The sequence below is a fragment of the Cololabis saira genome, chromosome 20 (assembly GCF_033807715.1).
Source record: "Cololabis saira isolate AMF1-May2022 chromosome 20, fColSai1.1, whole genome shotgun sequence".
NCBI classification, from domain to species: Eukaryota; Metazoa; Chordata; class Actinopteri; order Beloniformes; family Belonidae; genus Cololabis; species Cololabis saira.
In genome coordinates, this window is record NC_084606.1 from 3,165,889 (window position 1) to 3,184,925 (window position 19,037).

At 42.2% G+C, this 19,037-nt stretch overlaps 1 protein-coding gene across 2 annotated transcripts in view; it reads right to left on the reverse strand.

Annotated features, from left to right (window-relative positions):
• Positions 1–18,717, reverse strand: part of txk (TXK tyrosine kinase) — a 49,571-nt gene extending 30,854 nt beyond the window's left edge. For both annotated transcript variants that reach the window (XM_061709509.1, XM_061709508.1), the window contains exon 1: positions 18,568–18,717. In XM_061709509.1, the coding sequence (XP_061565493.1) occupies positions 18,568–18,580 (13 nt within the window). In that variant the 5' untranslated portion in view covers positions 18,581–18,717. The remainder of the gene's footprint in view (positions 1–18,567) is intronic.
• Positions 18,718–19,037: the final 320 nt, after the last annotated feature.

Below are 19,037 nucleotides of genomic sequence, written 5' to 3' on the forward strand. Positions count from 1 at the left end.
CCTTCCTTCCTTCCTTCCTTCCTTCCTTCCTTCCTTCTTTTCTCCATTCCTCCTTCCTTCCTTCCTTCCTTCCTACCTACCTTCCTTCCTTCCTTCCTTCTTTTCTCCCTTCCTTCCTTCCTTCCTTCCTTCCTTCCTTCCTTCCTTCCTTCCTTCCTTCCTTCCTTCTTTTCTCCATTCCTCCTTCCTTCCTTCCTTCCTTCCTACCTACCTTCCTTCTTTCCTTCTTTCTTTTCTCCCTTCCTTCTTTCTTTTCTCCCTTCCTTCTTTCTTTTCTCCCTTCCTTCCTTCCTTCTCTTCCATTTAAACATACTGCGCGAGCAACAAAGCATGTGATGCAACAGTCCGTGCACCTCGGTCGGTGATGGCACCTTATTGTGCCCCCAGAAGTTTAACTGTTTTGTCTCTGTGTGGCTGTGGTTTTAAGTAGGAGGTCTTTGTCAGGAAGTACGGTTTCCTTTTCTGCAGAACAAGCTCTGCGTCTGTCTTTCGCAGCTCATCTGTACGTTTCTGTGGGCGAATCAACGAGTCCGTGTGAGCGCGGCCACCGCGGCTACCTAGGCCGTGTGCTCGCTGAGACACGTACCTTTTTACTTTCTGTGCAAGTTTGAGACAAATCCAATGCCTGTCACGCGATGTAAGATGGCCGCGACAAGAGCAGGCCTCCGAACATTTCCTGTCCAACCAGGCCTGACCCAGAAGAACCATGACACGGACTTTTCAGGTGGTTTGTGGTGAAACCAACATCCCATGAACACATTTCTACGATGTTTCAGCTGATCGGCTGTTTGTCAAAATGAAACCTTTTAAAATAATGACATTGTTGTCGAGATATAACTACATAATCAGTACTCGAGTTGTAAAAAGAATCAGGGGGGAAGGTGGATTTTATCACATGGGGACAGATAATTTGTGCTGATTACAAATAATATAATATATTACAAATAATAGCAGTGACCAAAACACCTGCAGAAATACTGCAGGAATGACATAGCAGCAGTTAAATGCAGCCTTCTGTAAGCTTTAAATATCCACTGGGCTTACATCAAATACATCAAAACACAACAATAAAAAACACTTTTCTGAACTTATCAATATGACTCTGTCCTTCACAGGATAAGTAAAATGGATCACTGCAAAAACTCACAATCTTAACAAGAATATTTGTCTTATTTCTAGTTAAAATGTCTCATTTTAGTAAAAAAAATCTCATTGCACTTAAAACAAGACTCATCACTGGAAAAAACAACAATTTTCACCTGTTTCAAGTAGATTTTCACTTGAAATAAGTAGAAAAATCTGCCAGTGGAACAAGATTTTTTTGCTTGTAATGAGAAGATAAATCTTGTCCCACTGGCAGATTTTTCTACTTATTTCAAGTGAAAATTTACTTGAAACAGGTGAAAATTGTCAAATAAGTTATTTTTCTGGTGTTATTTTTCTGGTGATGACTCTAAATGTTGAAATAGCAGTAAAACCACATTCATTGATTAAATGACATCAGGGATGGAAAGGAGGGATGGCAGTTTTACAGGGGGGATGATTTGGATAGTTTTTATTTCAGGGGGGGATGCCATCCCCCCTCATCCCCCCTCAACTCCAGTACTGTACATAATTGATATATAAATAAAGGTTTCGGAAACCCCTTCTTTCATAGAGGGTGACCTATTGCTCTTATTGGTCTTTTCATTTGTTTTTCTTTTAAAAGCACCACACTGACTGAAAGTAATGTGTTGAAACTCTGAAAATTTGGGGGGTTAAAACAATCATATGTATAATGATGCGTATTATCATGTTGTTAGGTGTGTAAATTCTTGATTGGGACAAAAGAAACAACATGAAAGAAGGCAGTCTTGAGTTAGAGCGGAATATTTGTTTGCTGAAAAAATGGCCATCAAAAGGACGGTTTGTGGCATCTTCTTTCTTAGAACTGGATCAGTACTTTTATGAAAATACAGACCAGTGATGGAAGCAAAGGTCATGAACTCTTTCGTGCCTAGTGGCAGTCCATATTTTTAGACCAAGTCCATATCTTTAGGCCAAGTCCATATTTTTAGACCAAGTCCATATCTTTAAACCAAATCCATATCTTTAGGCCAAGTCCATGTTTTTAGACCAAGTCCATATCTTTAGGCCAAGTCCATGTTTTTAGACCAAGTCCATATTTTAGCCCAAGTTTATATTTTTAGACCAAGTCCATGTTTTTAGACCAAGTCCATATCTTTAGACCAAGTTTATATTTTTAGACCAAGTCCATGTTTTTAGACCAAGTCCATATCTTTAGACCAAGTTTATATATTTAGACCAAGTCCATATTTTTAGACCAAGTCCATATTTTTAGACCAAGTCCATATCTTTAGACCAAGTCCATATTTTAGACCAAGTTTATATTTTTAGACCAAGTCCATATTTTTAGACCAAGTCCATATTTAGACCAAGTCCAAATCTTCAGACCAAGTCCATATCTTTAGACCAAGTCCATATCTTTAGACCAAGTCCATATTTAGACCAAGTCCAAATCTTCAGACCAAGTCCATATCATTAGACCAAGTCCATATCTTTAGACCAAGTCCATATCTTTAGACCAAGTCCAAATCTTCAGACCAAGTCCATATCTTTAGACCAAGTCCATATCTTTAGACCAAGTCCATATCTTTAGACCAAGTCCATATTTAGACCAAGTCCATATCTTTAGACCAAGTCCATATCTTTAGACCAAGTCCATATTTAGACCAAGTCCAAATCTTCAGACCAAGTCCATATCATTAGACCAAGTCCAAATCTTCAGACCAAGTCCATATCTTTAGACCAAGTTTATATCTTTAGACCAAGTCCATATCTTTAGACCAAGTCCATATCTTTAGACCAAGTCCAAATCTTCAGACCAAGTCCATATCTTTAGACCAAGTCCATATCTTTAGACCAAGTCCATATTTAGACCAAGTCCAAATCTTCAGACCAAGTCCATATCTTTAGACCAAGTCCAAATCTTCAGACCAAGTCCATATCTTTAGACCAAGTCCATATCATTAGACCAAGTCCATATCTTTAGACCAAGTCCATATCTTTAGACCAAGTCCATATCTTTAGACCAAGTTTATATCTTTAGACCAAGTCCATATCTTTAGACCAAATCCATATCTTTAGACCAAGTCCAAATCTTTAGACCAAGTTTATATCTTTAGACCAAGTTTATATCTTTAGACCAAGTCCATATCTTTAGACCAAGTTTATATCTTTAGACCAAGTTTATATCTTTAGACCAAGTCCATATCTTTAGACCAAGTCCAAATCTTCAGACCAAGTCCATATCTTTAGACCAAGTCCATATCTTTAGACCAAGTCCATATTTAGACCAAGTCCAAATCTTCAGACCAAGTCCATATCATTAGACCAAGTCCATATCTTTAGACCAAGTCCATATCTTTAGACCAAGTCCAAATCTTCAGACCAAGTCCATATCTTTAGACCAAGTCCATATCTTTAGACCAAGTCCATATTTAGACCAAGTCCAAATCTTCAGACCAAGTCCATATCATTAGACCAAGTCCATATCTTTAGACCAAGTCCATATCTTTAGACCAAGTTTATATCTTTAGACCAAGTCCATATCTTTAGACCAAGTTTATATCTTTAGACCAAGTCCAAATCTTCAGACCAAGTCCATATCATTAGACCAAGTCCATATCTTTAGACCAAGTCCATATCTTTAGACCAAGTCCAAATCTTCAGACCAAGTCCATATCTTTAGACCAAGTCCATATCTTTAGACCAAGTCCATATCTTTAGACCAAGTTTATATCTTTAGACCAAGTCCATATCTTTAGACCAAGTTTATATCTTTAGACCAAGTTTATATCTTTAGACCAAGTCCATATCTTTAGACCAAGTCCATATATTTAGACCAAGTCCATATCTTTAGACCAAGTCCATATATTTAGACCAAGTCCAAATCTTCAGACCAAGTCCATATCTTTAGACCAAATCTTTAGACCAAGTCCATATTTTTAGACCAAATCCATATCTTTAGACCAAGTCCATATCTCCAGACCTGGTGCATATCTTCTTCTTAATCCGTTAGTATATAATACACGTGACAATAAAGCGGAACGAGGAGCAGTTTTTCATCCACCAACTTTAATTCTGGTGTTGGTTCTTAAAATACAAAAGGAGAGTGTAATGATGCACTAACGCTGCCCATAAACATTCACAAATCGTTACGATCAAAATAAAACCACAACTCTTCACGGAACGCAACAAAAAGCAAAGAACAACAATACCCATAATGCAATGCAGCTCACAGTCGATGTTTTTTATAAGTTGTTTTACTTGTTTTTGCATGTTCCTTGTTAAGATGAGCGGTTTTTAATGGATAATTATCCTCAGTGTCATATTCAAATATGTCTACTTGATATATTTGATGATAATATTGCTGAAGAAAGGTTACTGAAATATTAAGCTAAACTTTGCATATAAAAGAGTCAAAACGGACGCACGTTTCATTCACTGCAAGAGATTTCACTTTACGCAGGGACTTCCTGGTTGTAGGTTTTATTCCCACCCCCTGAAGCGCCACATCGTTGTTTTCAGAATTTCATTGGCTATACAATGTGTAAGTCATCAGCACGATTGGTTCCAACTTGCTCATTTTTTTCATGACAGAAGGGCTTCATTTCCATACAGGCACTCATTGGCTGTTGTAGGCTATGGTCGAATGAGCTGTCAATCAAAAGGATAGTGTACAGACTCCATTTTGAGACCAAGATATTGTCAGGTTAATCAACCTTTTTGAACTCGTTTCGTCATTGTGAAACTACCAGAATTAGTTTTGTCCTTAAGAAAAACAAAATTAAGTCAGAGAACAGACTGTGTTTGTTCACAAGGCTTATCACATGTTACCAGTTACAACAGCCACTCCCTAAACTACTCAGGGGTTTGGGCTGGTCCACAACTGTTTCATGGTCAGTTGGACAATTCTGTTGGAACACCCTCAACAGAAAGGATGTCTGTTTGCTCTGCATAACATAGATTAATTGCTCTTCAACTGAAATGTCCTGTTTATCTGTTTGTTTCCTCCCATTTTCCATCCACTGTCTACCATTGGTTGTCTTAACATAGCAGACGCCCTGTCAGTTTTTCAATAAATACCTGATGCAAAAAGGGAGCCGGCAAGCATTTGTCGAGAGCATCCGAGAGGGCCATGTTGCTCTGCAAGCTCTGACTTTGCTTCCCTTTTGCGCAGAAGGCCTGACAAATCATTTCTAACAGTCTCTGTGTCTTTCCTAAGTTATTAATTTATGTATGTTGATTTAGGAACCTAACAGATATCTGTTGTGAAGACGTGCAAAGCGGAGTTACAGCCAATAATACATTGAAAATTTGGGACATTGAGCGGCTAATTTCAAATGATGCAGCGGCTGTTTGTGGATATTTACTGGTATAATAATGTATTTTGGACTAACTACTTTACTGGATTGGATCTACTGGACCTTTCCGAATGTAACCAGACCATTTTTGTGGGAATATTTTTGATTGGACGAGTTCTATGAGGCTTCATCGGTGAGTTGCGTCAATTGTGTAAATGTTTGTTTGTTTGTTTGTGGTGTTGATTTGTACCAGCAGCTATGATTATATCCTGAAATGGTTTATATCGGTGGAATCACAAGAATCTTAGCTTTCCAAAAATATGTCTCATGAGTACCTCACGTAACATATGAGCTGTGGAAATGACCTAGTTTTGTAAATTATGGACTGTGAATCAGATAAAGGCGATAAGAAAGTACATTGTGGAAATGACATTAATCTAAATAGATTTTACAGAAGTAAAACCAGGTCTCATTAAGAGATGGAGCACGCATGTGAACTCCTTAACTGGAACATAACGTCCTGTTTGTGACATTTTGAAGCCCCGAACATTAAAGCAGTCTCCTTAGCTTGAGTTTAATTAAATAAAACTTCTCATTTGGCTAATCAACTGTGTTTTAATATGCAAGCATCTATTCCTCTACTTTTCACATGAAGCTGGTATATTGGCGCTCCTGGTAGACATCTGCAACTGGAGCACTGGTCTCACTTACCGGCACTGTGCTTCAATGGTTCAAATCTTATTTGCATGATAGGGCCATGTTTGTGTCAATTGGAAACCATGAGTCTGAGAGAACCAAGATCACATGTGGGGTTCCTCAAGGGTCCATTCTCGGACCGCTTCTATTGAACATCTATATGTTACCCCTAGCTCAGATTATGGAACATCACAACATTTCCTACCATACTTATGCCGATGACACACAGCTTTATATTTCAGTGTCACCACATGACTACAGTCCCCTACTCTCATTGAGTAACTGTATTCACCAAATCAATAAGTGGATGTGCCAGAATTTTCTCCAGCTAAATGCAGAAAAGACAGAGGTGATCATTTTTGGCCCTAAAAATGAAAGGGAAACGATCAGCGCTCACCTTGGCTCCATGTCATTGACAGCTACGAATCAAGCCAGAAATCTTGGTGTAATTATTGACTCAGACCTGAACTTCAACAGCCATCTAAAGTTTATCACTAAATCTGCCTATTACCACCTGAAAAACATTGCTAGAATTAAGGGGATTCTGTCTAAACAAGACATGGAACACATTACACCAGGAAACTGGACCACATTACACCAGGAACCTGGACCACATTACACCAGGAAACTGGACCACTTTACACCAGGAAACTGGACCACATTACACCAGGAAACTGGACCACATTACACCAGGAAACTGGACCACATTACACCAGGAAACTGGACCACATTACACCAGGAAACTGGACCATATTACACCAGGAAACTGGACCATATTACACCAGGAAACTGGACCACATTACACCAGGAAACTGGACCATATTACACCAGGAAACTGGACCATATTACACCAGGAAACTGGACCACATTACACCAGGAAACTGGACCATATTACACCAGAAAACTGGACCATATTACACCACCAGGAAACTGGACCACATTACACCAGGAAACTGGACCATATTACACCAGGAAACTGGACCACATTACACCAGGAAACTGGACCATATTACACCAGGAAACTGGACCACATTACACCAGGAAACTGGACCATGTTACACCAGGAAACTGGACCACATTACACCAGGAAACTGGACCACATTACACCAGGAAACTGGACCACATTACACCAGGAAACTGGACCATATTACACCAGGAAACTGGACCACATTACACCAGGAAACTGGACCATATTACACCAGGAAACTGGACCACATTACACCAGGAAACTGGACCACATTACACCAGGAAACTGGACCACATTACACCAGGAAACTGGACCGTATAACACCAGGAAACTGGACCATATTACACCAGGAAACTGGACCATATTACACCAGGAAACTGGACCATATTACACCAGGAAACTGGACCACATTACACCAGGAAACTGGACCATATTACACCAGGAAACTGGACCATATTACACCAGGAAACTGGACCACATTACACCAGGAAACTGGACCATATTACACCAGAAAACTGGACCATATTACACCACCAGGAAACTGGACCACATTACACCAGGAAACTGGACCATGTTACACCAGGAAACTGGACCACATTACACCAGGAAACTGGACCATATTACACCAGGAAACTGGACCACATTACACCAGGAAACTGGACCATGTTACACCAGGAAACTGGACCACATTACACCAGGAAACTGGACCACATTACACCAGGAAACTGGACCACATTACACCAGGAAACTGGACCATATTACACCAGGAAACTGGACCACATTACACCAGGAAACTGGACCATATTACACCAGGAAACTGGACCACATTACACCAGGAAACTGGACCACATTACACCAGGAAACTGGACCACATTACACCAGGAAACTGGGCCGTATAACACCAGGAAACTGGACCATATTACACCAGGAAACTGGACCATATTACACCAGGAAACTGGACCATATTACACCAGGAAACTGGACCATATTACACCAGGAAACTGGACCATATTACACCAGGAAACTGGACCATATTACACCAGGAAACTGGACCATATTAAACCAGGAAACTGGACCACATTACACCAGGAAACTGGACCATATTACACCAGGAAACTGGACCATATTACACCAGGAAACTGGACCATATTACACCAGGAAACTGGACCATATTACACCAGGAAACTGGACCATATTACACCAGGAAACTGGACCACATTACACCAGGAAACTGGACCATATTAAACCAGGAAACTGGACCACATTACACCAGGAAACTGGACCATATTACACCAGGAAACTGGACCATATTACACCAGGAAACTGGACCACATTACACCAGGAAACTGGACCACATTACACCAGGAAACTGGACCATATTACACCAGGAAACTGGACCATATTACACCAGGAAACTGGACCACATTACACCAGGAAACTGGACCATATTACACCAGGAAACTGGACCATATTACACCAGGAAACTGGACCACATTACACCAGGAAACTGGACCATATTACACCAGAAAACTGGACCATATTACACCAGGAAACTGGACCACATTACACCAGGAAACTGGACCATATTACACCAGGAAACTGGACCACATTACACCAGGAAACTGGACCATATTACACCAGGAAACTGGACCATATTACACCAGGAAACTGGACCATATTACACCAGGAAACTGGACCACATTCGACCAGGAAACTGGACCATGTTACACCAGGAAACTGGACCACATTACACCAGGAAACTGGACCACATTACACCAGGAAACTGGACCACATTACACCAGGAAACTGGACCATATTACACCAGGAAACTGGACCACATTACACCAGGAAACTGGACCATATTACACCAGGAAACTGGACCACATTACACCAGGAAACTGGACCACATTACACCAGGAAACTGGACCGTATAACACCAGGAAACTGGACCATATTACACCAGGAAACTGGACCATATTACACCAGGAAACTGGACCATATTACACCAGGAAAGTGGACCATATTACACCAGGAAACTGGACCACATTACACCAGGAAACTGGACCACATTACACCAGGAAACTGGACCACATTACACCAGGAAACTGGACCGTATAACACCAGGAAACTGGACCATATTACACCAGGAAACTGGACCATATTACACCAGGAAACTGGACCATATTACACCAGGAAACTGGACCATATTACACCAGGAAACTGGACCACATTACACCAGGAAACTGGACCGTATAACACCAGGAAACTGGACCATATTACACCAGGAAACTGGACCGTATTACACCAGGAAACTGGACCATATTACACCAGGAAACTGGACCATATTACACCAGGAAACTGGACCATATTACACCAGGAAACTGGACCATATTACACCAGGAAACTGGACCACATTACACCAGGAAACTGGTCCACATTACACCAGGAAACTGGACCATATTACACCAGGAAACTGGACCATATTACACCAGGAAACTGGACCGTATTACACCAGGAAACTGGACCGTATTACACCAGGAAACTGGACCACATTACACCAGGAAACTGGACCACATTACACCAGGAAACTGGACCATATTACACCAGGAAACTGGACCATATTACACCAGGAAACTGGACCATATTACACCAGGAAACTGGACCATATTACACCAGGAAACTGGACCACATTACACCAGGAAACTGGACCATATTAAACCAGGAAACTGGACCACATTACACCAGGAAACTGGACCATATTACACCAGGAAACTGGACCATATTACACCAGGAAACTGGACCACATTACACCAGGAAACTGGACCACATTACACCAGGAAACTGGACCATATTACACCAGGAAACTGGACCATATTACACCAGGAAACTGGACCACATTACACCAGGAAACTGGACCATATTACACCAGGAAACTGGACCATATTACACCAGGAAACTGGACCACATTACACCAGGAAACTGGACCATATTACACCAGAAAACTGGACCATATTACACCAGGAAACTGGACCACATTACACCAGGAAACTGGACCATATTACACCAGGAAACTGGACCACATTACACCAGGAAACTGGACCATATTACACCAGGAAACTGGACCATATTACACCAGGAAACTGGACCATATTACACCAGGAAACTGGACCACATTCGACCAGGAAACTGGACCATGTTACACCAGGAAACTGGACCACATTACACCAGGAAACTGGACCACATTACACCAGGAAACTGGACCACATTACACCAGGAAACTGGACCATATTACACCAGGAAACTGGACCACATTACACCAGGAAACTGGACCATATTACACCAGGAAACTGGACCACATTACACCAGGAAACTGGACCACATTACACCAGGAAACTGGACCACATTACACCAGGAAACTGGACCGTATAACACCAGGAAACTGGACCATATTACACCAGGAAACTGGACCATATTACACCAGGAAACTGGACCATATTACACCAGGAAACTGGACCACATTACACCAGGAAACTGGACCACATTACACCAGGAAACTGGACCGTATAACACCAGGAAACTGGACCATATTACACCAGGAAACTGGACCACATTACACCAGGAAACTGGACCATATTACACCAGGAAACTGGACCATATTACACCAGGAAACTGGACCATATTACACCAGGAAACTGGACCATATTACACCAGGAAACTGGACCATATTACACCAGGAAACTGGACCACATTACACCAGCAAACTGGACCGTATAACACCAGGAAACTGGACCATATTACACCAGGAAACTGGACCGTATTACACCAGGAAACTGGACCATATTACACCAGGAAACTGGACCATATTACACCAGGAAACTGGACCATATTACACCAGGAAACTGGACCATATTACACCAGGAAACTGGACCACATTACACCAGGAAACTGGTCCACATTACACCAGGAAACTGGACCATATTACACCAGGAAACTGGACCATATTACACCAGGAAACTGGACCGTATTACACCAGGAAACTGGACCGTATTACACCAGGAAACTGGACCACATTACACCAGGAAACTGGACCACATTACACCAGGAAACTGGACCATATTACACCAGGAAACTGGACCATATTACACCAGGAAACTGGACCATATTACACCAGGAAACTGGACCATATTACACCAGGAAACTGGACCACATTACACCAGGAAACTGGACCATATTAAACCAGGAAACTGGACCACATTACACCAGGAAACTGGACCATATTACACCAGGAAACTGGACCATATTACACCAGGAAACTGGACCACATTACACCAGGAAACTGGACCACATTACACCAGGAAACTGGACCATATTACACCAGGAAACTGGACCATATTACACCAGGAAACTGGACCACATTACACCAGGAAACTGGACCATATTACACCAGGAAACTGGACCATATTACACCAGGAAACTGGACCACATTACACCAGGAAACTGGACCATATTACACCAGAAAACTGGACCATATTACACCAGGAAACTGGACCACATTACACCAGGAAACTGGACCATATTACACCAGGAAACTGGACCACATTACACCAGGAAACTGGACCATATTACACCAGGAAACTGGACCATATTACACCAGGAAACTGGACCATATTACACCAGGAAACTGGACCACATTCGACCAGGAAACTGGACCATGTTACACCAGGAAACTGGACCACATTACACCAGGAAACTGGACCACATTACACCAGGAAACTGGACCACATTACACCAGGAAACTGGACCATATTACACCAGGAAACTGGACCACATTACACCAGGAAACTGGACCATATTACACCAGGAAACTGGACCACATTACACCAGGAAACTGGACCACATTACACCAGGAAACTGGACCACATTACACCAGGAAACTGGACCGTATAACACCAGGAAACTGGACCATATTACACCAGGAAACTGGACCATATTACACCAGGAAACTGGACCATATTACACCAGGAAAGTGGACCATATTACACCAGGAAACTGGACCACATTACACCAGGAAACTGGACCACATTACACCAGGAAACTGGACCACATTACACCAGGAAACTGGACCGTATAACACCAGGAAACTGGACCATATTACACCAGGAAACTGGACCATATTACACCAGGAAACTGGACCATATTACACCAGGAAACTGGACCATATTACACCAGGAAACTGGACCACATTACACCAGGAAACTGGACCGTATAACACCAGGAAACTGGACCATATTACACCAGGAAACTGGACCGTATTACACCAGGAAACTGGACCATATTACACCAGGAAACTGGACCATATTACACCAGGAAACTGGACCATATTACACCAGGAAACTGGACCATATTACACCAGGAAACTGGACCACATTACACCAGGAAACTGGTCCACATTACACCAGGAAACTGGACCATATTACACCAGGAAACTGGACCATATTACACCAGGAAACTGGACCATATTACACCAGGAAACTGGACCGTATTACACCAGGAAACTGGACCACATTACACCAGGAAACTGGACCACATTACACCAGGAAACTGGACCACATTACACCAGGAAACTGGACCATATTACACCAGGAAAATGGACCATATTACACCAGGAAACTGGACCACATTACACCAGGAAACTGGACCATATTACACCAGGAAACTGGACCATATTACACCAGGAAACTGGACCACATTACACCAGGAAACTGGACCATATTACACCAGAAAACTGGACCATATTACACCAGGAAACTGGACCACATTACACCAGGAAACTGGACCATATTACACCAGGAAACTGGACCACATTACACCAGGAAACTGGACCATATTACACCAGGAAACTGGACCATATTACACCAGGAAACTGGACCATATTACACCAGGAAACTGGACCACATTCGACCAGGAAACTGGACCATGTTACACCAGGAAACTGGACCACATTACACCAGGAAACTGGACCACATTACACCAGGAAACTGGACCACATTACACCAGGAAACTGGACCATATTACACCAGGAAACTGGACCACATTACACCAGGAAACTGGACCATATTACACCAGGAAACTGGACCACATTACACCAGGAAACTGGACCACATTACACCAGGAAACTGGACCACATTACACCAGGAAACTGGACCGTATAACACCAGGAAACTGGACCATATTACACCAGGAAACTGGACCATATTACACCAGGAAACTGGACCATATTACACCAGGAAAGTGGACCATATTACACCAGGAAACTGGACCACATTACACCAGGAAACTGGACCACATTACACCAGGAAACTGGACCACATTACACCAGGAAACTGGACCGTATAACACCAGGAAACTGGACCATATTACACCAGGAAACTGGACCATATTACACCAGGAAACTGGACCATATTACACCAGGAAACTGGACCATATTACACCAGGAAACTGGACCACATTACACCAGGAAACTGGACCGTATAACACCAGGAAACTGGACCATATTACACCAGGAAACTGGACCGTATTACACCAGGAAACTGGACCATATTACACCAGGAAACTGGACCATATTACACCAGGAAACTGGACCACATTACACCAGGAAACTGGTCCACATTACACCAGGAAACTGGACCATATTACACCAGGAAACTGGACCATATTACACCAGGAAACTGGACCATATTACACCAGGAAACTGGACCGTATTACACCAGGAAACTGGACCACATTACACCAGGAAACTGGACCATATTACACCAGGAAACTGGACCACATTACACCAGGAAACTGGACCAGGAAACTGGACCATATTACACCAGGAAACTGGACCATATTACACCAGGAAACTGGACCATATTACACCAGGAAACTGGACCACATTACACCAGGAAACTGGACCAGGAAACTGGACCATATTACAGCAGGAAACTGGACCAGGAAACTGGACCATATTACACCAGGAAACTGGACCATATTACACCAGGAAACTGGACCATATTACACCAGGAAACTGGACCATATTACACCAGGAAACTGGACCATATTACACCAGGAAACTGGACCATATTACACCAGGAAACTGGACCAGGAAACTGGACCATATTACACCAGGAAACTGGACCATATTACACCAGGAAACTGGACCATATTACACCAGGAAACTGGACCATATTACACCAGGAAACTGGACCACATTACACCAGGAAACTGGACCAGGAAACTGGACCATATTACACCAGGAAACTGGACCAGGAAACTGGACCATATTACACCAGGAAACTGGACCACATTACACCAGGAAACTGGACCATATTACACCAGGAAACTGGACCATATTACACCAGGAAACTGGACCATATTACACCAGGAAACGTGACCACTTCAGAGACGGCGTGCTTGCTGTGAAAAGTCTGGGTCTTCAAAATTGGTCACAAAATGACATTTCCATCGCCCTTAACTGCGATAATCAGCAAACACTTTCACGCTTGAAACATTAGCCGGGGTGGAGAACGTGTCTCTCAGATGTGAGAGTTGGGTAGTAACGAGTTACATTTACTCCGTTACATTTACTTGAGTAAGTTTTGGTAGATTTTGTTCTTTTTAGGAGTAGTTTTGAATCACTATACTTTCTACTTTTACTTGAGTAGATTTGTGAAGAAGAAACTGTTCCTCTTACTCCACTACATTAGGCTACGTTGAGCTGTTACTTTTCTTTTATCACTTTATCCACGTACGGGTCAATCTCATGACATCACTGGGTGATTCTTTGGGAAATATTTTTGTTTTTGCATGTTTTATCACATTTACACAGACTCAAACACACACAGAGTTTCTATGAGTTCATGTTTGTTCTAGTTCTGCCTGGTTAAAAAAGAAAAGTGCAAAGGCTTGAAATTTTGTGCTACTTGTGCTTAATTTATTTATTTATTCTGTTATTATTTTATTTATTTTATTATTTATTAAAGTACTTGAATTTACTTGAAGATTAGTTTAATTTAAGCTATTTTTTTTATCAATTTTAATTTATTTTATTGATTTAATTTGCCTGAAGATGATTATTTTGTACTTTTGTCTGTTTGAATGGTTGTGTTAAAAAAATAAATCAGATGTTACTCAACAGTTACTCAGTACTTGAGTAGTTTTTTCACCAAGTACTTATTTACTTTTATGCAAGTAATTATTTGGATGACTACTTTTTACTTCTACTTGAGTCATATTATTCTGAAGTAACAGTACTTTTACTTGAGTATAATCTTTGGCTGCTCAGATGTGAGAGCTTCACACGGACCTTTACGTCAGTGTGAGAAACAGAACTGAAACCTCAGCTGCTCTAACCGTTTCTCTGCAGCTCAGACGTGTCACTTTGCAAACAGGTGTTTCCCTAAGTCAGTATTTCCACTTCTTCTGCTAAATTGAATTGAATTGAATGAATTGTTATTTATTAATGTGTCATACACCTCTAAGGTGCCCAGTACGGTGGCCGAGACCCGCCATTGCTGAAAATTAAAGAAACGCTGCAAATAAAAACAAACGCAGCTGCAAATAAAATAAACGCTTTGCAAATAAAAACAAACGCTGCTGCAAATAAAAGAAACGCTGCAAATATAAAGAAACGCCGCTGTAAATAAAAAAAAAACGACGCAGTTAAAAAAGCCACAACGTAAGTGAATTACCGGGGACTATTTTTGCTGATGCACCGGTGTTTTTTACGTGAGAGGAGAAGAAGAAAACGAAGAGGACGTAAGTGAAAAGGAAGAAATAAGAAGAGCGAGGAATAAGAAGAACAACGAACGAGAAAATAAGTGAAAAGGTTAGTTTTCAAAGTCGCTATGTGTAATTTTTAATCTGTTAGGCCAATAACGCCGGTGACATCAGCAAAAATAGTCCCGGTAATTCACTTCTGTTGTGGCTTTTTTATTTGCGAATTTTTTTTTTTTTTTTTTTTATTTGCAGCGGCGTTTCTTTATATTTGCAGCGTTTCTTTTATTTGCAGTGGCGTTTCTTTTTGTTTGCAGCGTTTATTTTATTTGCAGCAGCGTTTATTTCTGTTTGCAACGTTACTTTTATTTTCAGCAATGGCGGGTCTCGGCCACCGTAGCCCAGCCTATTAGGGCTTACAAGACACATGTTAGTGTGTGACATTTCCCGCAGTTTGTGTTTCTGTTTTGCCCCGCCTGTCTTCCATCTGCCCTGATTGTTCACACCTGTGTCTCGTTACCCCCTTGTGTATATCTGGTCTTGTCTTTCCCTTGCTCATTGTGGTTCCGTACTGTTTGCTCCCTCCATGTTTTCCCATAGTTTTTTCGATCCCTGTTTCTGTGTTTTTTGATCCTGCTAAGCAGCGCTTTGGTTTTTTGGTTTCTACAAAATAAACCCTGTTTTTTGTAACTCCTGCCTCTCGTTCTCATGCATCTGGGTCCTCACCACACCAGACCTGACAGAACGGAACCACCAGTATGGACCCAGCGAGAGAGGGTTTCGCCTTCTGGGACATCGTGTACCGGGAGGCAGAACTCTCTATTCCTGGTTGGTGGCACCCGGAGGAGGAGGAATCTCCCTTCCGGGGAACATGCCTGGCTCGGGGTGGCCCAGGAGCATTCAGGCTCTGGAGCGACGCCGACGACAGCGTCGGCACCAGCCCCAGCTAGCCGCTGTTCCGGCGGTGGTCCCGGACACATCAGCCCCTGCTCCGGTGATGGTCCCGGACCCCCCGCAGCCAGCACGCGGACCGGGTTCCCCCGCAACCAGCACCACCGACCCGGTTCCCCCGCAACCAGCACCACCGACCCGGGTTCCCCCGCAGCCTGCTCCTCGTATCCTGTGTTCCCTGCCAAGTCAAAGTTCCCTGCCAAGTCGTCCAGGTTCCCCGCCAAGTCGTCCAAGTTCCCGTCCAAGTCGTCCAAGTTCCCCGCCAAGTCATCCAAGCCCCACGCCAAGTCGTCCAAGTTCCCGTCCAAGTCGTCCAAGTTCCCCGCCAAGTCGTCCAAGTTCCCGTCCAAGTCGTCCAAGTTCCCCGCCAAGCCGTCCAAGTTCCCCACCAAGTCGTCCAGGTTCCCCGCCAAGTCGTCCAAGCCCCACGCCAAGTCGTTGTTTTTGGTTTTTTGGTTTCTGCAATTTAAACTCTGTTTTTTGGACCTCCTGCCACTCGCTCTCCTGCATCTGGGTCCTCATCCCAACCACTCCGTGACAATCATCCTCAGTCCAAAACAGCTCAGGTTTCAAATCTTGCATTTTCTGAAATAAAGGCTGCCTGCCTTCATCATATAATGGACAATAAAACAAACAATTAAGTCCATCCTCAACAACATTTAAATCACAAACACTACATGATCTTTCCTCTTCAGGAACAGAGTTATACCTTCTTCTAGCTAGAGGGAGAATCCCAGTTCGTAATTGAGCACATAATGATCTTTTTGATCTATCCAGGGATAAAGTCACATAAGGTTCAGGTTCAGGTAAGTTTCGATTTATGCCAGATGTCATTGGCCTATTTTTCTTTATACTCAAAGAATAACATGCTTCACATACTGAATATTACACCGCTGACCGTTTATAAAAATATGTTGTAGATCGTCCTCCGGTTGTGTCTCTCCTTCAGTTCCAGTTTTTTGCCACAGTAAATGTGCAGCAGAGGAAAGTGGCTCAGTTGAAGTCTTTGTTTTGCTTTCTCGTGCGGTGAAACGACTACCGGCATCAAGCCGTCTTCTTGTTTCTTTGCTCTCGTTTTCATCGTCCCACCGGCCGCCAGAGCTCACGTTCTCCACCATCACTAGTCTAGTTCAGCTGGTTAAGGTAAGGGAAAGATTACTTTGTTTGTTATTACTATTTATAAGAAATGTATCCATATCCAAAACCCTGCAGGTTCTATACAGAAAACGATGTTACAGTTCAGAAAATCACAGCTATAGCACGAGACGCTGCCAAAAACAAAGATACTATAGTCAGAGAACGGTGACGTAACAGAGCTACGTATGAATGGAACTACTAGCATAAAATAATTCAAATTATTAGTTAAGAAACATCTCTTAAATAAATACATATAAAACGTATTACATTATTATTAAATAGTTATTGGTTTACTAAAAATGGTCATTGGTTCAAGTTAGGATAAGTGATCATAACTTAAACACTTTGTCGATGACTATACATTGTTTGAATTGGTTGGTTCTATTTAAGAATGTATGATTGTGTATTGTAATGCATTATATCTAAATGTTTAACGGAATGACTGTAACCTTAATGTGAGTGTCAAAAGGAGCACTGGTCTTATTTGTCAGAAATCTAGAGTACATTTTGTAGTAGAATTTCCTTTTTTTTACTTTTTTCTTTTCTATTTTTCTTTTTCTTTACTACCTCTTTAGGTTTGCTTTTAATTTCTGTCATGTACTGTGTATTATGTGTCGGACCCCAGGAAGATTAGATGCAGTTTTGCTGCAGCTAATGGGGATCCAGATAAAACTAGTTCAGTCTGCAGGTACTCACTGGACTGGATCATGTCTGGCGTCTCTCTCCTCTTCCCTTCCTCTCCTCCTCTTTCAGGTCCAGTTTTTGTCCTTCATCTCGGACTTTGAGGTCGTCTCAGATCTTTGCTACGATGTCACGAGTGGGGGAAATGCTGGAGACGAAGCGCCGGAATCAGACAGAGAAAAGAAACTGAGCAGCAGGTGGGTGGAGGAAGAAGGTGACGAAGAGACGACAAGACAAAGAAGAACGTGGGGAGGAAGTAAAGGATTTTTTTTTTTTCTTTTGTTACGGTTACTGCTGCTGCTGATGTTCTGGGTTTAAACTCACATCACTTATTTGCAGTACTGGAGTTGAGGGGGAATGAGGGAGGACGGCATCCCCCCCTGAAATAAAAACGGTCCAAATCATCCCCCCCTGAAATAAAAACGGTCCAAATCATCCCCCCTGTAAAACTGACATCCCTCCTTTCCATCCCTTATGTCATTTCA